General features: G+C 45.8%; 1 protein-coding gene across 1 annotated transcript in view; it reads left to right on the top strand.

Annotated features, from left to right (window-relative positions):
• GPRC5B (G protein-coupled receptor class C group 5 member B) overlaps window positions 1–9,305 on the top strand; it is a 10,584-nt gene extending 1,279 nt beyond the window's left edge. Inside the window, exons 2-3 of the mRNA XM_007954729.2 lie at window positions 7,874–7,986; window positions 9,261–9,305. Coding sequence (XP_007952920.1) covers window positions 7,874–7,986; window positions 9,261–9,305 — 158 coding nt within the window. The remainder of the gene's footprint in view (window positions 1–7,873; window positions 7,987–9,260) is intronic.
• Window positions 9,306–25,683: the final 16,378 nt, after the last annotated feature.

The following is a 25,683-nucleotide window of genomic DNA, read 5'->3' as shown; positions in this document are numbered from 1 at the left end:
TTTTAAGAATAAAAAAAAAAAAAAAATTGCCAAGTAATTTAATATAAAATTCCAGATTTCTGACTTCTCTTTTTTAAAAAGATCAGATACAGCAATGCTGGGCCATTGTCACCAGGCTAGCCCTGCCTCTCACCCTCACAGAGCTGTAGCTTTCCTTTTGAGTTTGCACTTACGTGCAGATGGATGTGGACTGAGGCACAGTGCTTTTTTCACTTTCTCCACCTCAGTCACCACGGATATAGGAATGTGGACCCTAAAGCCAGATGTCAGAGTTCACATCTGGGCTCTGCCCATTCTTAGATGTCTGACTTTGAGCAAATTACCTCTCTGAGCCTCTATGAGATAGAACTAAGAGAATTTTCCTCACAGAGGTTTGTGAGAAGTAATACAGTGAATATAAAGCCCCGAAGTACCTGGCCTGAGTCTTGTTGTGGTTCCCTTTAAAGTGGAGCCTGAGACAAGGGCTTGGGTGCAAGTAGTATACTTGGAGGTCATCCCCACTGCGAGGGAGAGGGCAGGGAGAACAAGACGGGGGAGGCGGAGGCACGGGAATGGTGCATTAATGAGCTGGAGGTCATTGCGGGCAGCTGGGAGTCAGTCCTACCAGGACCCCTCTGACGACTCATGGGGAATTAGTCTCAGTGATAACCCTCCAACGGACAGGGGGCTGGGATGTTTACCCACTAACTCCTGGCTCCTGCTGTCATTAACGCCCCCCATAATTCTGAGGAACAGTCTGGGTAAGCACCCTTGACTGTGAGGTGCACACAGTCTGTGTACACAGGATTGTCTGCTGCTGCAGGAAGATTCTAGGTGCGCCGAAGGCATGCGGTCCAGACACCCAGAGCACCTGTGGTAGGTGATTACCAAGTATCTCTTAGAATCATTACTACAGAATATAGATTAGGTTCCCAGTACTTGCGCTAACCCTGAAGGGTTATCAGGGACTAGAATAATAAACCCAAACCAAACCATCTGCCATCAAGTCGCTTCTGACTCGTAGCAACCCTGTAGGGCAGAGTAGAACTGCCCTATAAGGTTTCCAAGGCTGTAAATCTTTATGGAAACAGATTACCACATTATGGTCTTACAGAGTGGCTGGTGGATTATAATCACTGACCTTTTGGTCAAGAGCCAAGCGCTTTAACCACTGTGTCACAAGGGCCCCTTACTACAATAATAGTATTAAGAATAATAATAGTAATTATTATCAAGAGTAGTATAAAACCCAACCCAACCCATCGCCTTGAAGCCTGTTCTGATTCATAACAACACTTTGTTACAAAGTAGAATTGAGCCCCTAGGGTTTTCTTGAGTGTGATCCTTCTTCTGTGGTGCTGCTGGGTGGGTTCGAACCACCAGTCTTCGTGATCCAGCAGACCTTTTGCACCACCCAGGAACCCTTCAGGAGTGATATGGCCTTGTTGTGTGCCATCGAGTAGATTGCGACTCATGGAGACCCTATAGGACAGAGTAGGACTGCCCCATAAGGTTTCCAAGACTGTGATCTTTATGGAAGCAGGCTGCCACATCTTTCTCCTGCAGAGCAGCTTGTGGATTCTGGCTGTTTAGCAGCCGAATGTTTTAACCACTGCGCCACCAGGACTCCTTAAAATAATAATTAAAAAAAAAAAAACCCAAACCTACCACCATTGAGTGAATTCAGACCCATAGTGACCCCATTGGGTTTCCAAGACTGTGAATCTTTACAGAAGGAGATTGCCTCATCTTCCTCCTGTGGAGTTTGAACTGCCAACCTTTTCGTTAGCAGCCAAATACTGCCTTGCCCACTGTACCGCCAGAGCTCCTTCCACGACTCCTTGAGAAGCATAATCACCATTTTCTGAGGACTCCATGGCAGGCACTGTTCTAAGGGCTCAACCTACATTGCCTTATTAGTCCTCATAACCACTCCATGAGGCAGGCCCCATTAATACTCCAGTTTTACTGATGAATAAATGAGGCTCTAAAACTTTAAATCACTTGCCTGAGGACGTGCAGCTAGGATGTGGCCCATTCCACACTGTCATAATTTCTTGAGCCTACATTGTGGGCAGTGCTCAGTAGCTGGTCATAAGAAGTCAGCCCTGTTGGGTTGAGCGCCCAGAATTGGAACATAGTCTGCCTGCCCCCTGCAGGTGGTGGGGAACATGTCAAGCCATCAGCCACTCCCAGGCCCCCCACATCCTTCCTTCCCACCTGGAGATACTCAGCTTCCTCTCTGTACCCTGCCTCCTGGTCAGACGCAGGGGAGGAATCCCAGTGGCTCCACCTCTGCATAGGGCCTGGGCTCCGGTGTAGCCTTAGTCAGACCTGCTCCCTTCTTACCGAAAAGCTTCAGGCCAGCAGGCCCGTGTTCGGTGGGAGATTTGGCGGCAATGTCGGCATCAGCCCAGCTGGTTGGGCTGGCACCCTGGGTTGTCAGAAGAGAAGAGGGATTAGGATAGGAATCGTCCTTGGGAGCCCAAGGGCCCTGCAGAGGATGTTCTGAGCAGAGACCGGGAGTCTAGCAGTCCCTGGAGTCCTGGTGGAGCCACCCGTTCCCCAGCCTCTGGAGCAGGATCCTCTTAATCTGAGATATGACGGATTCCTTTTGGGCCTTGAAGATTCCTGGAGCTCCTGGAATAAATTGTTATATATTCCTGTTTTCTCAGGGATCTGGTCTATTGCTTTGTCAGATTTTCAGAGCCATCTGTGACCCCAAAAAGGTTAAGAATCAGTGTTGTCAAAGCCTGATAATCTGACTTCCTTGGTGGTGAAGCCGAGATGCCAGAGTGCTGAAGCAGACAAAGGGAGTGATAGGAGCAGTAAGAGCTCAGAGGGGCCTGCATCCTCATTTGTTTCACACTCAGACATGTTCCAAAGCCAAGTAACTTATCTTTCCATCTCCTTGTTTCTTTTCCAAACAGAAATAGCTTAATTTTCCCTTTCTGATAAAGGATCATTGATAATCATGTAGGAAGCTGAAGCAAGTAAGAGTAACAAATATTGCCCCAAATGCCATTGTCCAGAGGCAGCCACTGCCAAGGGTTTGCTCTTGTCTTGCCAGACATCTCTCAGTGCGCACAAACACACATGCACATGTACACACACACACACACACACCCTAAATGACAATACCATAGAGTGTTCTTCACCTTGGCTGCATGTTAGAATCACTTGGATGGACAGACAGACGGACACACACACATACACACCACACACCCTAAATAATAATACCATAGAGTGTTCTTCATCTTGGCTATGTGTTAGAATCACCTGGACAGGTTAAAGAACTTACCCCTGGCTGCCTGCATCTGGTTTCCTAAGTGACTTTGGGCTTCTGCCTTTTTTTAACGCTCTCCTTGGGGTTCTAAAATGTAGCCCAGTGGAAACCGCTGGTCTTGAGTGCTGCTCTGTGGTGTGCTTACTTGACTCAGTGCTGTGCCCAGAGACTCCCTATCAGTGGTCAGAGCCACATGACCCTTTGAACCACACAGAGCTTCCCGTTAGGCAGTATCGTTTATGTTTCTGATTTCAGCTACGGAGTTGTTCTTGTGAGGTACCATCGAGGCGATCCTGACTTCCAGCAACCCACGTTCTCGGGTGGAACTGCTCCATGGGGTTCTCTTGGCCGTATTCTTTAAGGGGACAGATTGCCAGTCTTTGCCCTGTGGACCCTGTGGGGATTTCACTTATTCCTGGCTTCCTACTGTTACAAATAAGGAGCCCTGCTGAGCCAACAGCTAAGCACTGGCTGCTGACCGACAGGGTGGCCGGTCAAACCCACCCAGTGGCTCTGTGGGAGAAGGACCTGGAGGTCTGCCTCTGTAGAGATCACAGCCCAGAACCCCTGTGAGGCAGTTTCTGTCACGTGGAGTCACTATGAGTCAGAATCCACTCAGCAGCACCCCACAAACCCCTGTTACAAACAACTCTGCAGCGAGTGTGCTTGTCCATTCAGCTTTGTACATTTTATCAGTTATCTCCTTGCAAAAAATTCCTAGGTATGAGTCAGTCTTCACTTTAAATCCTGAAACATGCTGCAGACTGTCCCCCAGAAAGATGAACTAATTTACCATTCCCCCTTAACAACTGCATGAGAGCCCTAGTTCCCCACCTCTTCACCAACCTGGGAGCTCACGTGGTGTAGTGCCTAAGGCATTTGACTGCTAACCAGAAGGTTGGCGGTTCAAACCCACCAGCCACTCCATAGAAGGAAGATGGGGCAGTCTACTTCCATACAATTTACTGCCTCAGAAACCCAATGGGGGTCGTCGTACAGTGGGCTCGACTCAATGGCAGTGAGTTTGGTTTTTGTTGTTTTTCCCACCAACCCAGGAGGCCCTGGGGGGGGTGCAATTAACATGCTCCTCTGCGAACTGAAAAGTTGGAGGTTCATGTCCACCCGGAGGTGCCTCAGAAGAAAGGCCTGGCGATCTTCTGAAAATCAGCCGTTGACAGTTCTTGCTCTGACACACATGGGGTCTCCATATGTTGGGATCAACTCAGCGGCCATTGGTTTACTGGTCCACAACCTTGAGTGTTGTCAGACCATTTGCTGTTTGTTTGTTTTGTCTTGTTTTGGGTTCTCCCAGGTGTATCTCTACTTCTCTATTTGTGGAAATTAAAAAAGGTACTGAAATCACTCCAGAACCAAAATTCACCTGGGACAAGGCAGGGCAGGCCCCCGGCAAGGCCAGTTGCGGCAGAAGGCTACTTTGGATGGAATCCTGGCTAGGACTCCCTTTGTTCTACAAACCCTTGCCTTCTGGCTGGGAACCTCCAGGCATGCTCCCTTGCCATGGTGAGAAGAGCTGTTGGCATCTTTGGTGCTGACCTCGGCCAGCTTGTATTTTTTGGGAACAAGGCTCCAAGGGGGGCCTTACCCTGGTACTCTTGGGTCTCAGCATACTCAGTACCCAGGAGCTATGGTTGGCCCGTTTCTCTTACATCTTACCTTCCTGCCAGATTCTCGGGCTCTCCTTGAGAATATCCCAACATCACTGGAGGGAGAGGGCATTCCCTTGACTAACCTATGGCTCTGCAAAGCCCAGCAGCCTCTGCTCCCATATTTCCTTCCCCAAATGAGCCCCCCACCAGGCTACAGGACTTCTCCAGCTTACTAAGCATCAACAAGACATGAGATATGTGATGAAAGATTAAAATACACCGAGAGATGTAGCACCTCTGATCACATCTTGGAAAGCGTTAACAAGGCACATGAATGTTCACCTTCCAAAGGAGCAAGAGAGAGAAGTGTTCTTCCTTCTGTTAGAATTTGGCCTCTAAGATCTCACTGGCCCTTTGTGCCCTGAGGAAGGTTCTGATTTGGAGTCTGGGGCAGGGCCAACCTAGCCAGACAGGAGAATGCTGGCATTTGACCTATGAACTTTGATTCCTGTGAGGACACACATAGGAATGAGCCCTGCTTGGCTTTTCAGAGCTGACCCGGGTCCGATGGTGTTACTCTGGCTTCTTGAAGTTGTAAGCAATATAACATCCAATTTTGAAGCAAAAAAAGGAATAGGGATGAAGGAATGGTTCGATTCGGGAGGCTCAGACAATGACAGCATTTGGTCCCATCTCTCTCTTGACTCTTGGCGTCACACAACCCACAGCTCCAAGGTTGCACTGAGTCCCAATACAAAAGAGGTCCACTTCCCAGGATGCTGCAGCAAAAATCCTAGGGCTACCTCGGATGAGACCCAATTGCCCTTCCCTGAGCCAGTTAGCGTGGCCACAAAGATGGGATGCCCTGATTGGCTAGGCCGAAATAAAGGGTGCCCTCTCCCTCCGCAGGCCAGGAAAGAGGTAGTTCTAGCCAAGCTCAAGGGCCTAGAACTGGTGAAGGGTGTTCACCAGAAAGCCACAAGTAGCCACCACGGAGAAGGCCCCTCTGGCTGGGCTTTCCGCAGGTGGGCAGCAAAACCAGCATTTGTCTCCGAAGAGGAAGTGTTTGGAATGAGATTCGTGCACCCCAGCAGGCCAGGTCTCTGCTGTGTTGTCTGGTCTTAAGCAGGTCTGCGCTAGAAGCTGAGGAGCTGGAGTCCATGGATTGTCTCCAGTTTACCTGGTGCTGCTCCCCAACTCCCCTTCTCTGCTTTCTGGGAAGGGCATCTCCTTGCTCAGCACAGAGTGTAACAGACTTCTTGAAGGCTTAGAGATGCTAAAGGGTTTGCATGAGTATGTCTTGGAACATATGTTCCCCACCCCACCCCAGCGCCTTTGGTCCCATCCTGCCAGTTGCCACTGAGTCGATTGTGACTCATGACAACTCCAAGTGTCAAGTGTCAGAGTAGGGTTTTTTTTGGTTGTTGTTTTTTAATAATATTTTATTGTGTTTTCAGGAAGGTTTCACAGCAGTTATGTTCTCATTCAGCAATTCTATAGGGTTTTCAATGGCTGATATTTTGGAAATAGATCACCAGGCCTTTCTTCCAAGGCACCTCTGGGGAAAATCCAACCTCCAACCTTTTGGTTAGCAGATGATATGTTAACCGTTTGCTTCACCAGTGGTCTCTGAGCTAGCCCTTAAATTCAAGTTCCTTCTAAATAACTAAGTGTGATGGTAAAAAGCATACCAGAGGTAGGTATGTTGTGATGCTTAAGAGCACAGAGTCTCTGCCTGGGTTACAGTGCTGCTTTTGACACCTACAAGCTGTGTGACCTCAGGCAAGTTACTTCACCTCTCCGTGTGCCATGTGAAATGGGACTAATAAAAGTAACCTATCATATTTTGAAACTGGGAGCTCTGGTGGCCTAGTGCCTAAGGCACTTGGCTGCTAACCAGAAGGCTGGCAGTTCAAACTCACTGGCCACTCCTCGGAAGGAAGGTTGGGCAGTCTACTTCCATAGCGGTACCTCCTTGGAAACCCAAGGAGTGGTCGCTATGAGTTGGATCCGACTTGATGGCAGTGTGTATCATACTTTGAAAATTGAGTGCATTACTGTATGTAAAGTACTTTTCACAGTGCTTGGCCCCTGGATGCCACTCTCTGAAGGTTACTTAAGAGTATCAGAAAATTATGGTCCCTGCCTCAAGTAATGTGTGGAAAAAACTTAAGCTCTTTTGCTTCATTTAAGCCAGAAAAGTGACTTCCTTCAAGGAGTACTTTTAAGTGAGGCTTTTCTCAGCAAAGCAGTATCAGTGCTTCATTGACAATGAACATGGTAGTGATACCATCCCACAGCTGAGACAGACTTGTGTTTCGATCTGGCTTTTCTTTATGAAAAAGGAAATTTAAATCTTGAATATTACAGTAAATGAGAAACTGCTACGTATCCACCTCCCTGATGTAAAACTTGCTGACACCTTTGGCCATCTTTGCTTCAGATTTCCCTTTTATATTTCTTTAGAGAAAAACTTGCACCTGTTGGGGAGTCCCTCTGTCCCTGCCTTGGCCCTTTGCAGTGAGGATGACCCTATCATGCACCTGATGCCCCTGTTCTTAGAATTTCCCACCTGTGTGTCTCCAGAAACAGTGCCAGTGTGAAAGGGTGTGGTGGTGCGCTTTACACGGATGGCATCTGTGTATGACGAGGTCTTTTGTTGCGAGGCCTTCTGAGTGATGCCGAGGCATGTCCTTATCACCGTGGCCTACAGGGGCTGCATGGGGAAAAGGCGTGCACTGACGGTGGCATCTCAACCCTGGGCCTCCTTCCTCCCAGGGTGGCCTGAGCTCTGAAGTCCACAAACTTCCCAGCCCCACAGAGAGCCCGAGAACAAAGCCCCTTTGTGGCTTTTGTTTTGAATCGGGCTTGTGACAAAGGGGAGGAGTAAGTTGGGGGTGGATGCCTGGAGAGTGGTGTTGATGCAGGGGAAGAAAACAGAGGGGAAAAATTGTGTTTCTTTTTTGGTGTTGTGTTGCCTCCCTCCCTGTCCCTCCCTCAGCTCTCCGAACAGCAGGATTTCGCAACGGCAGCTTGGGAAGCAGACCCAGCGCTCCGTTCAGAAGCAATGTTTATCAGCCAACTGAGATGGCCGTTGTGCTCAATGGTGGGACTGTAAGTATCAAGATGTGATGTGTTGACAGGAAGCCTAAGAGAGTACAGTGTTGGGGAACAGCTTCGACGGGGAGACCGCTCTGGGAGGCTGCCGATGCGGCCCGCGAGACGGCAGCTCCCGTCGACACCCCTTGCAGCTAGAATGCATGCCATGCTTATATACGTCTTCTTTCCCCTCACCACCCCCTTTCTGCACGCACGTAAAAATCCACCTTTACTTAGCTAACCATGTGCAGACTCAGTTCAGAGAGCCCACAGTTATTGAGGGCTGTTGCAGTCAGTGTGAATTACTTGGTTTTTACTGTACTTCAGCCCACCCTCACCCTGGGAAATGACTCTTTTGGAAAAGCCTAGAATTAGGAAGCCCTGGCAGATTCTGCTGACATCCAGTCTTGTTTGGGTACCGGGCTCCCCACCCCTCACCATCCCCACTCCCTAAGAGAGATCTTTAGAAATTGAAGATGCTCCCGTCTGTCTACTGGGAACACACACCAAAAACAGGGAGAGGCTTACTATCTGATGCCAAACAGACCTTCAGTATAATTGTCATCATTTATGCTTTGCCTCTGTGGAATTACATCATTTTGTTTCTCCAGCAATCCAAAAATGCACTCTCATTCCCACCTTTATTTTCCAAACATAGCTACATGCTTCTTTGAGAAATGACGCATGAACCAGTTTACATGTGTAAATTGGATTTCCATTCTTTCTGTCATGTGCTACATAACTCACCCTGAGCATTTTCTTTTCATGTAACTCAGGGACGGTCTTATACCTCTAGAGGGAAGCCCTGATTTTATCTGGGACCTTAGGTTTTCGTGGCCTTTTGGATAGCATGTGAGGCATTGGTTTGGAAAGGGCTAAATGACCAACAGACTCACAGATTTGCAGTTTCAAGACATCCTGTCATTCATGGGGCTGGTTTACTGGCAGGTGCCAAGAAAAGCTGAGCCCCTGACTTACAAGCATTTGGCCTGGATGTTAGACTAAATACGGTTAGGAAACTGCTCATGCATTACTCGTAAGTCCTCCTGGTCCCTTTCAGGACCCTGTGCCAGGTCAGGAAACTTGTGTTCATTAGAGGTGATTCTAGAAAAAGGGGATGGCCTTTATGAAAACACGAGCAGTATCACACAGTGGCTGCTGGTTGTCTTGGGGATATTCAGCCCGTCTGGGTAAAAGCGAGTTAATCTATCTGCCACATTGTTAATGAATCGGTTTCTATGTTGACTTTGCCAAGCACAGAGTTCTTAGTGTGTTATCCTTGTTTCCAGATCCCAACTGCTCCGCCAAGTTACACTGGAAGACACCTCTGGTGAAAGACTTTTAAGTTCCAGAGAATAAGAATCCCTCTTACTGATTTTATTCCCTGGTCGTGTCTTTCTTGAGGGAGAGATCAGTAACAGTAGCTGAACAAGGCCGCCTCACAGCCAGGAGATGTGGAAATCCTAGCTAAGGGGATTTCGTGTAAATGTGAACACTGCTGAACTGAAAAGCTAACACCGACTCCCCTCCCCCGCCTGACCCACCACACATACACAAACACATAATACCAAACCAACCTCAATCCCCGCAAACTAAAGCAAAGCTAATTGCAAATAGTATTAGGCTCACTCGAAAATGTGGCTGGGAAGAAGAGTTCATCCTCTGGGGGTCGAACAGAACCAAATTCACAGCTGGTGGGCCAGGCTGGTGTTGGTGGAATGCCAGGGTCCCCCACCACCCTCAGCCAGTGCTCCACTCGCAGGGCCTCTTGGAGATGGCCCTTCCGGTGAGGAGCGCTGATGGGAAGCTTCCCGCCAGCTGCCTGTGGTTTACACATTTCATGGGGGTCAGGAGCAGTTAAGGAGGGTTATGAGTATGAGTCCAGGACCAGGCCCAATTAAATTGTGGGATGAGCTGTATAACCAGTGTTGGGCAAAGGACCCAGGCATGTGCCAAAGAAGAGAAGGTTATCTGGGTGTTTCATGTGACCATCGAATTTAGAAAATGGTGGCCAACCAGTGTTCCTTCAATGGGACTCTTCCCTAGTGCCTATGGCAAGAAAGCGAGCCCTGCCCCCTCCCTGGTAGAGGTGAAGAAGTACTCTGATGTGGAGCAGCAGCTGGAGATGGCTCCAAGCCATCCTTTCTTCCTTTGATCATCTCTCCCTCTCCTGCACTTACTGGTACTTCTCCAAGCGCTTTCTTAATTTTATTGTCATGTTCACTATAAAAGCTCACATGGGGCCACCAGCTTGAAGACCCCTGGGGGGGCAGGATGTCACATGGCTGGCTTCCCTGGTGTCTCTGGAGGGTCTGCCATGCCACGAATTCTCAGGTCTTCCCCATGGACCAATAGTGCGAGTTCCAGGCAGAGTGGCTCCTGTGTGTGTGTGGGAGGGGAGTGTTTGTTACTGCTTTTTGGAGGGTGTGTGGGACATTCTTCTCTTGGTTTTCTGCAGTTTTCATGAAAATGGTTCTCAAAGCCCATTGTTCCTGTCATGGTTTCCATCTGTCCTAAGCAAATCATTCCTTTGTTATGTGGCATTTCCAACATCTCGGCCATTAAAAGCCCCATGTGCTCTGCACTGTTTGGCCAGCATAATCACTATTGAGGAGTGAAAGCAAAGGGTTTAACCTGATGGCACGGACTGTATGAATGAGGGTGGGTCCTTCTGCATATACTCTGATCACTGTATTGCTTTGTTCTGTAAAACAACCCATAAGCCTTTAACCTTTATAGAAAATGAAAAAGGGTAGTGTTTTGAGGGGCGATGACCTCTTCATAAGCCAACACATCTGAGCTGAGTATGTTTTAATAAAACCACCTGATTTTTCTCAAGGCCTAGTCTCTGCTGTGTCCCGTCTCATCCCCTCCCTGTTGTCATGCTTGCAGGGCACTGGAGGAAGCGAGGCCAACCTGGCCATGCCAGCTGTGGCCCTCCTGCCAGTGTCCTCCCAGCTTAGTGCATTTCCTTGTACGCCTGTGCATGGAAAAGAGGAAGCATGGCGCCAGAATGTCGCCCCTACTTAACTTTGGCAGGCACCCCTGCCCCCGCCCAGAGCATGTGCTTGCTTCTAGAAAATCAAATTTCAGTCCTCTGTAGATTGACATTGGGTGGATTGAAAACTTGCCATGTTAGGTAAGGGGTGGGAGGGCAGGACACTAGGACTTGGGGTAGGGGGCCTGGGGGAGGGGGGGTTGCATGCAGAGCCAGTATCCTGGAAAGTGAGAGATCTCCGAACACCTCAGTCCAATCCAGTGAAAAAACGACAGCCTTACGCATTCTCGTGCCAGGCAATGGCTGCTCAGCCCCGTTCCCTGGAGTCCTTTGGAGCTCTGTGATCCCGCCAGTGACTCAGTCTGCAGGCCTCCCCCTTGCAGAGGGAGCCATTTTTCTCAGTTTTTTGTTGCCCAGTGTGCAAGGTGAGCACCGTCTAAGTGGCGACAAGTGGGAAGTAACCTTTCACCACCACAAAAATGGAACCATCTTTAAGCCACGGGAAACTCAATGAGATGCCCCTCCCCATTTTATCTCTAGTATGTTATCACACTTTTGGGTTTTATGTTGGTCTTAAGGCCGAGATTGGGCTCTGGCCTCACAACTGTGGTGGAGGCAGGACTTGATGGGAGAAGGGAGAGAACTGTTATTTTTCCAGTGACTTCACCTGATGAGTGCAAGGAGCCATCTTTGCCAGAAGATGGTCTGCAGCTGCCAGCTGCCCCCATGGAGCGGATTTAATTGGCACCTCTGTTCAAGACGTTTATGTAAACAAGGTTTGTTTGGGGAAAATGATTGGAAGGAGAGTATCTGTGATCGAAATACCTAATTGTAAGCACAAATTGGTGTCCACTTGTTAAAATCACTTTAGGACTATAACAGCCACTCTGTCCCCCCTTTTCATGGAAGACTCATTCCATCCCAGATTTCTCCTCTGGAGATGGAGGTGGGATGGGGAGTGAGGGAAGAAGCTCTGAGAACTTAAAAACTGGAAAGTTCTGCGTGTCTCAGTGGTCTCCGGCTCTTAAGGTGCAGTGGCTGGAAGTTGGCGGTCCAGTGCTTTCATCACAGACTCCAGCAGGGCCCCCTGAACCAGAGTGAAACTGGCATGGTCTTCAGTCCACCACTTCTTGGTTGGCCAACACTGAGTTGAATGTCTCGGGCCACATCCCACTGGAGGGGGCATTGTGGCTTTTATAATCCAGTGATGTGACGATCACACCAGCTTGCGGGAGTTCTCAGCAGGTGCTTTTTATTAATTAATAAAGAGCTAAGGCTCGGTTTTGATAGATAATATATATTTATTAAATGTATTAATGTGTGTTTTATAATGTTTCTCCTCCCTTGGCTGACTATTGCATACTTATTTTAAAAAAAAAAAAAATTGTTAAAGAAATACCAAGACAATCAATTGTACACAAATGACTATATAAAATTACAAATTTAAAAGGTTGTAAAGCATGGGCAGATAGGTTTTATTTTCAAAATGCTGTTCTTAACACACAAATAAAGGCTTTACTATTTACTTAAGATGTGTGGTAGCTTGTCAAAACAACCTCACAGGACTACGAGGCTTTTGAATCTGCCCTGAGGCTGAGTCTGGCATTTGGAACGGGAGAATTCTGATGAACAGCAAACCGCACAGCAAATGAGGGCAGTAAGTTACCTTCACACATAAAATGAGGAACTTTCTGTAATAATATGGGGCCGAGACAATAACTATGCTCTCTCTGTTGTTACTGTCTGGGTTTAAATGTCTCATCTTGTTGAGTTTTCAGTAAAAGTTAAGAGCTTGTCTCCTTTGGAAATAATCACAGGCAATGATGGCTTTTTAAAATGAAAATAGTCATGAACTGAAAACCACATTTAGAGATTGAGGTTTAATTGCAAAGGCAGCTGGGAAACTGGTACCAAGAGCGCTTCAGTGTCTTAGAACTAGAGGTCAGTGTGTGTTGTAATGGTGGTTGGTGTAGACGAGCCTCTAGAAGTCTTATGGAAATAATCTGGATGAAAGACTGAAATTTTTGGATTTATTTGCAGAAAGTCAAGACTTCTGTACTTTCTTCTGATAAATTATTTATACTAAATCATGTTTTTGGATAAGGCATTTGGCTGCAAATCGGAAGGTCAGTGGTTCAAATCCACCAGATGCTCTTAGAAGGAGGGGGCGACAAGTTTAATCCATAAAGATTTAGAGCCTCAGAAACCCAGTGGGGGTTGCTGAGTCAAATTCAACTGAATGGTTTGGTTTAATGCATGTTTGCAACGAATACTCCCTACCTGCGTGGAAAAGATTCCATTTTCTTGTGTACCAAGTCATGATTAAAACAGTCACAGTAGAGGAAGCATAATTTGGACATTTTATTTGCTTGGGGTACTTGAAGCTCAGATAGGAAAAACCTCAGTAGTGGTTAAGGTGGTGGAATCGTAGCTCAGCTACTTCCTCATCCTCCATTTTGCATTTCACTGCCAAGAAAGGAGAGCAGAAAGTCAGAATTCATTTACGATTTTATTCTCCGTCTAGATAGACTTGTCCATTGAAAATGAGAAACTTCTATGTAATGGAAAAGGCCAGTTGTGCCAAAACCTACCGAGCAAGTCCAGTGGTTCAAGGCCCTATGGATCCACCAGAGAAGAACACGGGGCCATTGTCCTCGAGGGCAACACCGGAAGTTTCAAAGCCACTTCAAGTCACTCAGTTCAGGAAAAGGTCAAAAGTGTGCTTTGCAGGTTGGGAGGAAGTTTTACTAAAAGATGATGACAGATTCCAAGCCCAACTCAACCCAATCTGTCACCACTCACCCTGTTCTCCCCGTAAAATTAAACACTGTGTATCACTGGGGTCAATGGCAAGGTCAAAGAAAATCTTTTCTGGTCTGTCACAGTTGGGCAAGAATATGATCCAGGTGATTTCCTGAGTCTGCCAAACAGGAAAGTTTGCTCAACAGGGTATGGCCCTGTTTGTGACAGAAATTAATCCCACATAGATAAATCAAAAAAACCAGACTCACTGCCATCGAGTCAATTCTGACTCAGTAATCCCCACTGGGTTTCCAGAACTGTAAATCTTTACAGAAGCACACTGCCTCATCTTCTGTGAAGTGGCTGGTGGGTTTGAACCACTGACCTGGTTAGCAGCCAAATGTCTCAACCACTACACCATCAGATCTCAGGAAATAGATAAAAAGCCCTCCCAAATAAATGAGAATGCTAGCCCTGTGGAGGGGAGGTCCCTTCAGAAAGACCCTCTTTTTAATTCTGTTTTGCCACTAGTATTCAAGTGCTTGCCTGATGTGTGACTACCTGAAAGCTTATTTCTCTGTGAGGTCACAGACTGATTATTTAGGGAAAGCACTGTTCTAGCAGGATGTTTTGCCTTGTTACCAGGCAGTAGGGAGGTTTCATTCAAGCCTGTCTGATGACCTCTCAGCAACTGGCAAGACACAGTAACCAGACCCATCATGGGCGGGAAGGCAGGAGTCTGTCCCACCATGTACAATGCAGTTACAGTGAGACCTGTCAGAGCTGAAACTTGGCGGGACTGCCTTGCTTTTCTGGGTCTTAAAAGGTTTCTGCCAGTGACAGGGCGCAGTCTTGCCACTTTTCTTTCATTTTAGTGGAAAATAGTTTTCCTCTTCTGACAGGCTTCCACCTTACAGAGGTTCCGACTTTCACAGGTTTTACTGTATTTACTGCTGCAAAAGGGCTGAATGTGTTCAGCAGCGTAGATGAGCCCAGCAGTCTTCAAAATGTGGGCACAGCCACCACTGGGGGTACACACAGGCTTTCCCAGGGGTCTTAGTCATGGATCATTTCAGGAAAACACATCTCCAGGCATTCATCTTCCACGCTTGTACTTGCAGTCAGAGTTATCACAGTTCCTCCTCTACCTCTCCTGTCATGGTATTTAGCTACGCGGACGTCCCCCTGTTCCGGCAATGCCCGGTGTATAATGCATCCCAGGTGCCAAAGAAGGAAATTGTCTGAAAGACCGTCCCTGGAGCCTACTTTACTTTTTATGTGAATAACTATCATAATGTATTTAATTGGTTTTGTAACTGGTTTTTGAGAAGTCAAACCAGAAGGAATAGTTTTAATAGGAGCCTGTGGTCACAGGAAACTTTAAAAAATGTCAGTGAAAACTGTCCTATATAGCAGAACCTGTGAAAGCTGGAACCTGTGAATGGAAAAGTGTAAGACAGAAAACATGGAAGACCTGGAAAAATAAGGCAGTCCTAGCCAGGTCCACCTCTCACAGGTGGCACTGTGTACAGAAGTTACAGGCAACCATAATGGAAAAAAAAAAACAAACAAACCAAACTCACTGCTGTTGAGTCGATTCGACTCATAGTGACCCCTCCTTGGGTTTCCAAGGCCATATCTCTATGGAAGTAGATTGCCCAGTCTTCCTTCTGAGGAGTGGCTGGTGGGTTTGCACCACCAGAGCTCCTACCATAGTGAAGACCCAGTATGTATCGAGACCCTGTTTCTGATGACAACAGCCCTTCCCAGATGAGGATGCACCACATCTTGCCAAGTGCCCTCACAATGTCCCAGTGATCTGTGACGGGCTAGTAAATGTCGAATAACTGATGAGCAGAGTGAGGGTGAGGCCCTGATTTGCAGCATTAGCCAATTTCCACAGCAGATTTCAGGCTACCTGGAGCCAGCCCCAGCACGTGAGCATACATACCATCAGGTACGTGTGTGAACTTGTGAGCATCAAGCTTAGCTTTAAAGCTCCAAGTCTGGTTGGGGAGAGGTTCCTGGATGGCACAAGTAGACTGTGCTCAACTACTGACCTAAAGGTTGGAAGTCTGAACCCCCCCAGCAGTGCTACAAAAGAAAGAGCTGACAATCACCTTTCCAGAAAGACTACCACCAAGAAAAGCCAGGGAGCTCAGTTCTACTCAAACACTGGAGGCGAAGCCTGGCTGTACTGCTTGTAACAAGCCTTCCGGGTGATTTTTGTTTAGTGATGGTTTAGGTGAAAGTTTACACAGCAAATTTGGTTCCTCTTTAATAATTTTTATGGAAATTGCCCCATGCCATTGGTTACAGTTTCCACAATTTGTCAGCATTCTCACTATTTCCATTCAGTATGTTCAGTTACCACTGATCTAGCTTCCCTGACCCTCTGCCTTCTTTCAGTAAATGGTGACTCTGGTCTCATATCGTTGATGGTTTAGGCAGCACAGCACTCACAGGTGACACTTTATTTTATAAGGCAGTCTATTATTTGGCTGAAAGGTGACCTCCAGAAAGAACTTTGGGTCTAAGTTCAAAGGGTACTTAAGGCAACAGTCTTGGAGGTTCCTCTAGTCTCTATCAGTTCAGTATTTCTGTCCTTTTTTAGGAATTTGAATGTTCTAAATTTTCCTCCTATTCTTCCCAGGACCTTCTTTTGTGGCCCTGGTCAGAACAGTTGGTGGTGGTAGCCAGGCACAACGTAGTTCTGGCCTCAGGTTAGAAGAGGCCGAGTGTGGTAGTTAAGGCTGTGTGTCAGGTTCGCTGGGCCATGGTTTTGAGTGCCTGGGCAGCTGGCTGTAGTTATTCCCCATGATGAGATTATAATCACCTCCATGGTGATCTGCTGTGAGCAGCTAAGTAGTTGCCTTTGGGGTGTACCTGCTTCCATATTGGTGAAGCTTTGAGAAAGGTCTCTAGTTTTGTGGCACATTTGGATCCTGCATTTGGCCAAGCCTTCATCTCTAGTTCCTGAACTTGATGTTGGCTGCTGATCTTGGATTCAGCAGCCAGCAGCTGCATGAGTTAGAAGAAGCCTCTGGCTCCAGTGGCCTGGAACAAGAGGCAGAGCTGAAGCCCCAGGTCAAGGAGCCTTCACCCAGCCCCTAGAGCCGGCACTCTGAATTCAGACTTCTAGCCTCCTAAACTGTAAGAGAATAAATCCCTGTTTGTTAAAGCCATCCACTTGTGGTATTTCTGTTACAGCAGCACTAGAGAACCAAGACACAATATTTCATATGGGCTGTTAGGCCTGTGGACTAGTTTATTTGAATCTTTGATTTCCGCTGTTCTCTTTTGCTCCATGTGCATAGAGACCAATAGTTTTATCTTAGATGGCTTCCAGGTGATTCTGATGCAGGCTTGCTTAATGTTGAGAGCAGAGCTTCAAACAGGTTCATTCTGGTTCTACCCCTACTGAGAATTTGCGTTTGTGCCCCAGATACACTGAGTCAGAATCTACGTGTTAACTAGGTCCCCAGGTGATTCTGTATCACTGGTTCTCTACCCTGGCTGCATGCCGGAATCACCGGGGGAGCTGTGAAACTTACTGATGCTTGGATCTCACCCCAGATATTCTCAGTCTAGGGCCCGGGCATCAGTATTTATTTAAAGCACTCCTGTGATGCTGATGCTCAGCCAGAGTTGAAAAACACAGACTGCTTGTCTGTGTGACACAGAAAAAAGTGGCCATTCTGGCTTGTACTATGTGCCCTCAGCTTCTCTGACCTACTCTTTTCCTTACATGCAGGGGAAGAAAACACACGGCAGTGGTTATGTGGATTCATTGTGACAACTTTTGAAAGTGGCTAGCCTGTGGTTCATCTTCTGTCCCTCTTTGGGTAAAGTAAATCAGACCCTTGCTGTTGAGTCAATCCTGACTCCTGATGACCCCATATGTTATGGAGAAGAACCGCTCCGTGGGGCTTTCTTGACTAATCTTCACGGAAGCAGATCACCAGGCCTTTCTTCTGTGGCACCACTGGGAGAGTCTGAACGGCTGCCCTTGAGGGTAGTAAAGGTCTTCAGCTCACTTGAGCCTTAGTGGTCATCGGCCACCAGAGAAATCAGTAAGGTGACTTGAAAACAGCCCAGGGGGTTCCACTGTCTGTGGAAAGTAGAAATTGACTCACTGCCCCCAGAAGCGCTGGCAGAAGAAACTTGAGGAGTTCCGGTGGCATAAAGGATTAGCACACTCTGCTGCTAACTGAGCAGTTAGAGGTTAGAGTCTACCCAGAGGCACCTTGGAAGAAAGGCCTGGTGATTTACTTCCAGAAAATGAGCCCCTGAAAACAATGTGGAACACAGTTCTACTCTGACGTGGGGTCGCCATGAGTCAAGGTTGACTCGAGGGAACTTTAAGTCCCTTTAAAGAAACAAGACCCTTAATCAGAAGAAAGGTTGGGCAATCTACTTCCGTAGTGATACTGCCTCGGACACCCAAGGAGGGGTCGCTGTGAGTCGGGTCCGACTTGACGGCACATAACAACAACAACAATCTTAAGTGCAGTTTAGAGGAGTCTAGAATTCCTCTCAACTTCTAAGGTATCATGCTGGCTGCCTATGAGTTTCAAAATTTAAGCCATTTGAAGTAGGCTTTTCTCTGTGGGCTATACAGCTAGCAGACAGACAGACCCTCGTAGCTATGTGGAGAGGACTGGTTTCCAGGAGAAATTCTCAGCCCTTGAATTTTCTTGAGCTCCTCGCCTCTGCCCAAGGGAAGAATCCCCATGTGCCTTTGTCAAGGTGTTTCAGGCCTTTGAGGACTTCTCTCATCTATCTCCACTCTGGCCTTTCCTGGGAAAAGGCCCTTCCCATCTCAGATCATTAAACAAAACTCTTGGAAGGAGAGCCCGAGGGATGCTAGGTACTCTCCTTCAAAATGGAAAGTTGAGAGTGGGTGGACTGAGCCTGATGGCAAGTGGAGCCGCACAGTAGAATCATCTGGGAAACTAAACAGGTGCATGCAGGGCAACCACAGACAAGGAGAAGCTCTGGAGGTGGAGATGGTCAATGGCACGGCCACCATGGAAGACTGTTTTTGGCCTTGTTGTTGTTGTTATGTGCCATCGAGTCGGACACAACTCATAGCGACCTTATCAAGTGAAAATGAAGATGTACACTCCATACAGTGCACCAACTCCACTCCTCTACCCCCTGGAGAAATTCAAGCAAAGGCACTGGGAGACATAAATCTGAATGCTCGTAACAGCAGAGAACTGGAGACAACTCAAATGTCCATCAATAGCAGACTAGATAAGTTGTGGTCTGTTTGAACAGTGATATGTGGCAGTGTACATGAGGGAAACACAGTTACCCGTTTCAACTTGGATTACTTTAACAACGTTGAAGGGAAGATGCAAGTCACAAAATAGTACATGGAGTGTGATTCCATTGATAGCAAATCTAGATGTCGAGGGATGTGTAAAAAGAACTAAAAAGAAAGAGAATGATTATCATAAAAGTTAGGGTAAATGGGAAGGAAGGGCTTCAGTGTGCTGACAGTGTTTAATTTCTTAACCTGCATAGTGATTACATGGTGTTTGCTTTATGATTGTTTGTGTTTTATAGTCACTACTGGATGTATATTTCACACTGGAAAGTAAAAAGATATAAAAATGGTAGGATATTACTTAAAGTAAAATCCACTTGGATCCACAATCAATGCTCATGGAAGCAGTAGTTAAGAAATCAAATGATACATTACACTGGGTAAGCCTACTGCATAAGGCTCTAAAGTGTTAAAAAGCAAGGAGGTTACTTTTGGTACCAAAGTGCACCTGACCCAAGCCATGGTATTTCCACCCGCCTCCTATGCATGCCAAAGCTGGACAGTGGATAAAAGAAGACAGGAGAAGAATAGAAGCCTTTGAATTGTGGTGTTGGCGAAGAATATTGAGTATACCATGGACTGCCGGAAGAACGAACAAATCTGTCTGTTATCAGGAGTCCTTGAAGAAGGACATCATGCTTGGTAAAGTCAGCCAAAAAGAGGAAGCCCCTCAATGGGATGGAATGACACAGTGGCTGCAATGATGGGCTCAAACACAGGCAACGATTGTGCAGATGACGCACGACTGGGCAGTGTTTTGTTCTGTTATCACAGGAGTCGGAACAGGCTGGATGCACCTAACAACAGGATATTACTTACAAAGTCAAAAAGTAAAGGAAGAGAGTAGAGTGATGTAACTGTGTTTGGGGGGTTGTAAATGAGCTAACCCTCATCTGTCACAGCAGAAAATCAGTCTCAAATGGCAAGTACAAGTCTGTTAGAGACAGAAGTGACACGGGCTGAGAGTCTCTTTAGCCCTTCTGCATTGTTCTCTGTATCTTTTCAACCATGAGAACCATGTGCAAGGATTACTTTGCTGAAAATTAGGGACCTAAGTCTCTCCCTAATGGTCATCGTCCTGGTCTCAGCAGAACAGGGCCTTGCACAGATAGGTGCTCAGTAAGAGTCAAGAAGGTAAGAGAGAGAGCAGGTAGGAAGGAGGCAAGCCTCCATGGTTTAGACATCATCAGGGCTGGCTTTCAACACAGACAGATGCCTCAGTGCCCCTGCACTGTCCTTGTCCTCCTTGGCAAACTGTCCCTGGCCCGTTCTGGAAGGGCTGGGAGAGTGGAAAATCCCAGAGAGATGTGCCAGCCCTTTAGCTTCAATTAGTGGCAATGTGACAAGAAAGGCTATGAATACCAATAAGACCTGCACGTATCACTTCCTCCACTGCCTCCTTGTGGTGGTCACCCTCATCCTTGATCCCAGTCAGTGATCCCAACGATGGGGCTGGGACTCCTATAGCCAGAGAAAAACCTCCCAGCAAGAAGTGGTGACAGGGTCATCCAGCCGGGGGTACTGGCACCCACCCTAGACCTGAATCAAAATCTGCAGGATTGGGGCCTAAGAATCAGGATCTCGCAGCCCCCTACTAACCCCCGACACATAGCCCATGCCTCTGGTGATTCTTTGGCTCTAGCAAGTTGGGGAAGGAGTGCTTGTCTTCCAGCCATCACTCAGGGCCTGTTTCCTGAAGGCCCACGTTGGCTATGGCCCAGGTATGCAAGTGGCCCTGATTCCTAAGGATGCTGTGAGGAACAAATGGGACAAGTGATGTAAAGTGCTGAGCACTATGTCTGATCCACAGTTTTTGGTGGCTTTTTTTTTTTTTCCTAGTTGCTGTCGAGTTAATGCTGACTCATGCAGACTGCATGTGTGTCATGCTAGAACTATGTACCATAGAGTTTTCAATGGCTGATTTTTAAGATGTAGATTGCCAGGCCTTTCTTCAAAAGCACTTTTGGATGGACTTGAACCTCTAACCTTTTGGAGTGCAGCTGAGGGTGTTGACCATTTGTACCACCCAGGGACTTAGCTAAGCAGTTAATAAGTATTTTTATAGCATTGTCTTTTTTCTTAAGGAACTCACAGTATGGAGGGGGAGGTAGAAAAATAAATAGGGAATTGAAAGAATTGAGACATGGCACAGAGAAGTTGCTTCAATAAATTTTCATCACACAGCAACTGTGCTGGGGTCCCAAGACTACAAACAAGAGACTGACTTATACCCTAGATTTACAATGTATATAACTCGTTTCACTGACTTGATTCCAACTCTTAGCGACCCTACAGGACAGAGTAGAACTCCATAGAGTTTCCAAGGCTGAAATCTTTATGGAAGCAGACTGACAGATTTTTTTCTCCTACAGAGTGGCTGGTGGGTTAAATATTTAGCACCCAATATGTAGCATCCCAGGAGGTCTGGTGGCGTAGTGCCTAAGGCATCTGACTGCTAACCAGAAGGCTGGCGGTTCAAACCCACCAGCCACTCCTCGGAAGGAAGGTTGGGCAATCCTACTTCCGTAGTGATACTGCCTCGGAAACCCAAGGAGGGATCGCTATGAGTCGGGGCCGACTCGACGGCACATAACAACAACAACAAGATGGCAGTGATTTTGGTTTTTGGTTTTTGGATGTAGAATACCAGGTAAATAATAAATATAAACATTTCTGTGAATTTACTGAGCCCTTGATCTACATTAAGCAATAGTGAGAAAAGTACTGTTATTTTCCCCAGTTACACAGATGAGGAAACTAAGGCACAGACAGGTTATGTAACTTGTCCTAGGTCACAGCATAGGCTTCAGGATACCATTCACATGGTTGTAACATCTACAGTGTCACATACTCACAACCACTTCTCACCAGGGAGGTAAAGACTTCTGTAATCAAAGATACGACAACATTGCCCTTAAATCATCTTTAAAACTTAAACCAAAAATATTCCCTGACGTCCTTTTAAAACCAAAGAATAGTTTAGCTAAACTAGTAAAAAAAAAAAAAAAAGTCTGCCTTTAGCATTATGCATATATGTATATGGGATCAAAGTGACAACAGTAACTCCAAAGATTACATAGAAACCTCAGGGGGCAGTGAGTTTATGTTAACAACTCAGAAAGAAAGGCAAGAATGGTTGGACAACCCGAATAATGTAATAACTGTCACTGAATTGTACATGTAGAAATAGTTGAATTGGTGTATGTTTTGCTGTGGATATTCTCAATAACATATAAAGTCAAGTTTTTAAAAAAGACACAATAGTGTGCAGGGATTAAAGTGTTCGTTGCAGCATCATTTACCACATAAATAACTTGGAAACAAACACCCAGTAATTAGGGAACAATTAAGTATCTAACAATATATAAATTTAATGAAATATGAAGTTATTACAACAGGATGTTTTGCAAAGTCTGAAGGAACAGGGAGCATTTCTTAAGGGGAAGATACAGTGAGGTTGCATTTCATGCAAATTTTGATGATACAGGTTGGAATTGCTCAATAACAAAAGTTAACAATGTCTGCCAAGAAGTATATGATGGTTACTTTTATGGGTTAACTTGGCTCGGCTCTGATTCCCAGTAGTTTGGCCAAACATTCGTCCCGTTATTGTCATGGAGTGTTATTAAATCAGTTGATCTTGGGTAGAGCAGATTATCCTCTGTAATGTAAGCTAATGTGATGTAATGTAATCACCTTCCATAATGCAATCTACTGAAATGTAACAATCAATCGAGGTAATACCAATGTAGGATGGATCCTAAACCCGATCACTTCCAAGTTATAGAAAGACCAGAGGAGAGACAAAGACACTTACATATAGGGGAAGACTATCACACATGTGAGGATTTGACAAGGAATGCCAAGGATTGCTGGCAGGCACCAGAAACTAGAAGAGAGGCTCACGGAAGGAATCAACCTGACAAAGACCCTGTTTGGCCTTTCAGCTTCTGAAGTGGGCGAAAGTGAATTTCTGTTCTTTAAAGCCATCTGATTGTGGTATCTGTTACAGCAGCACTAGGGAACTAAGACAGTATAAGAATGGCACTGGCACTGAACCATCTGTTAGTGTTGGAAGTAACCATGACGACATCCCCAAACCTAGAGTGGAAATCAGCTCCTCTCACTCTCTTAGCCCTTCCTGTCTTCCCTCCTGCTTTTCTGAAGAAAAATAGAACATTTTTTTAAGAACAAGTGACTCCTATTTTGCATTCATTCCTATGTGAAGTCTTCAAAGTGCATCCCTTAAACATGACTGCCCTATATAAAATTACACTTATAACCTCCAAAAATACATTAATTACCTCAATTACATGGTGGCCTAGTATCTCAACAATGTTCAAACAAAACTAACTAAACAATAGATTTTAAAAATTGAAAGCAAATACACCAAAATGGGTAAATTTTTGTTTTCCCAAATGCTGCATAATATATGTGTATTGTTAAACAATTCAGAAAAACTTTGTAAGTAAATCATCAGAAAATATTCCAGGAAAATATATCAGGACAGTCGACACCTACACAGCATTACAGCAATCAGTCAGAGCCTAAACCTGGGAAGAGAACAAATTTGGGGTCAGGTGGCCAGTCAGAAGCTGCAGTAGGTATTGTAGAAGCTGACCTCCCAGTATCATCTGTCCAGTGTTGGGAGACCCTGGAGACCCATTCATGGTTGGAAAAACACCCCAAATGTGAAGTTGTCTTAATAGAGGTAACCATTCAAATATTTATGGGAAAGGTTTCCTAGGAAAAGTTTCTGACAGAAGAATTGCTGGAAAAATAATGTTTTCCCCCTCAATTTGACTGTTAATGGAGGGGTAGAGTTTGGGGTCAATCAGATCAGTATTCAAATCCTGACTCTGGCCCAGCTACTGAACAATTTGATCAAAGATGAATTCTGATCAAAAGGGGGGATAATGTGGAACAGAACTGCAATTCTCACAGATCCTATCCTTTTCTGGAGCCACTGAGGCTGAATGACACCCTGCAATTATTTCCCTGAGGAAATCTTTAAACCTTAAACCAAAACTATCCCTTGAAGTCTTTAACTAAACAATAGTTCAGGTTAATTAGACATGAGCATTGTACTCTTTTAAAGAATTATCTATATGAGATCAAACTGACTATAGCAACTGAAGCTTGGGGACGAGACGCTTAGGGACAGTGAGTTTGTGTTGATGGTGGTATGATAGCACAATTCAGAAAAGGATATCAAGAAAGGTGGCACAACTTGAAGAATATAACCAATGTCACTGAACTGTCCATATAAAAACTAGTAAATTGAGGAAAACACAAACAAACCCTAGCTTTGACATTTTATAGCTGGATGATCCCTCCAAGCCTCAATACCCCCATCTGAACTAGAGGTACAATAATACTGCAGAGTCCTTGTCAGGATTAAAAACGATAATGGATTTAAAGTACCTGGCACAGCGCCTGCCACACAGTAGGTATTCAACTAATGTGACTACCTTTCCTCCCAACTGGACAATAGAAATACAAGCTGTAGTGCTGCTAAAGAGTTCACTTAGCATCTTTTAAAATTTGTAACATGTCAGCTCATCGGAAAGTTACTTATCCTGCAAGCTTGACTGTCAAACGTGGCCAAGATCTTGAAAGCAAGCAGAAAAAAATCAATATAGATGTTCTGGTAAGTTGCCCTACATTTCTGGTGTTTGAATCATAGAAGAGCCTTTCAGGGCCCCTCTTGGAGCATGTGTGCTCATTCCTTAAACATCATTCAAGCAAGTTTAGCTATCTGATATCCTAACAACATAACTAAGATCCTAACAATCTAACTAAGATTAGAGATGAAATGGAGTCCCCATAGCTGATTAACTCATAAAAGGTATGCAACATCATTTGTCATTAAAGAAATTAAAGCTACAATGAGTTATCCAGTAAACACCCATCAGGACAGTTGAAATGAAGAAGGCTCACCACACTGACTGTTAGCAAAGATAAAGAATCCCTGGAATACAGAGTGGGACAACAAGGTGGAACAAAACTCAAAATCATAAAAAAAAAAAGGACCAGGATTGCTGGTCTGATAGAGCCTGATGGAACCACTGAAACTATGGCCCCTAGCTGCCCTTCAGGTCTGGAATTGAACTCACTTCTGTGGCTTCCAGCCAAACAAAAGACAGGCATATGAACTGAACATTCACATTAAGTAGAATGTGAATCTCTCCACTCCTTGGAGAGCTCAACCATGGGCAAACAGAAGGGCTATGTATGCACAGGGAGGAAGTGGGAGGGGAGCTATTGCATTGTGGGAAATTGCAATCGATGTCACGAGACAGTGTGTGTGAGCTGCTGTATGGAAAGTGAATTTGCTCTATAAACACCCAAATGACAATAAATTTTTTTAAAAAAAGAATAGCTGGAATATTCATGCATTGTTGGCGGGAATGTAAATGGTGCAATCACTTTGAAAAGGGACTTGGCATCTGCTAAAATTAAACATGCATCTCCCTCTGACCCAACAAGTCCACTCCTGATTAATATACAGCCAAACTGAGTATTGTTGTTGTTGTTATGTTGTTATTTGCCATCGAGTCGGCCCCGACTCCTAGCGACCCCTCCTTGGGTTTCCGAGGCAGTTATCACTACAGAAGTAGGATTGCCCAACCTTCCT

This window comes from Orycteropus afer, unplaced genomic scaffold (genome assembly GCF_000298275.1).
Source record: "Orycteropus afer afer isolate SDZICR_OR568_19922 unplaced genomic scaffold, OryAfe1.0 scaffold00470, whole genome shotgun sequence".
NCBI classification, from domain to species: domain Eukaryota; kingdom Metazoa; phylum Chordata; class Mammalia; order Tubulidentata; family Orycteropodidae; genus Orycteropus; species Orycteropus afer.
This window is presented reverse-complemented; position numbering and strand designations above follow the sequence as displayed.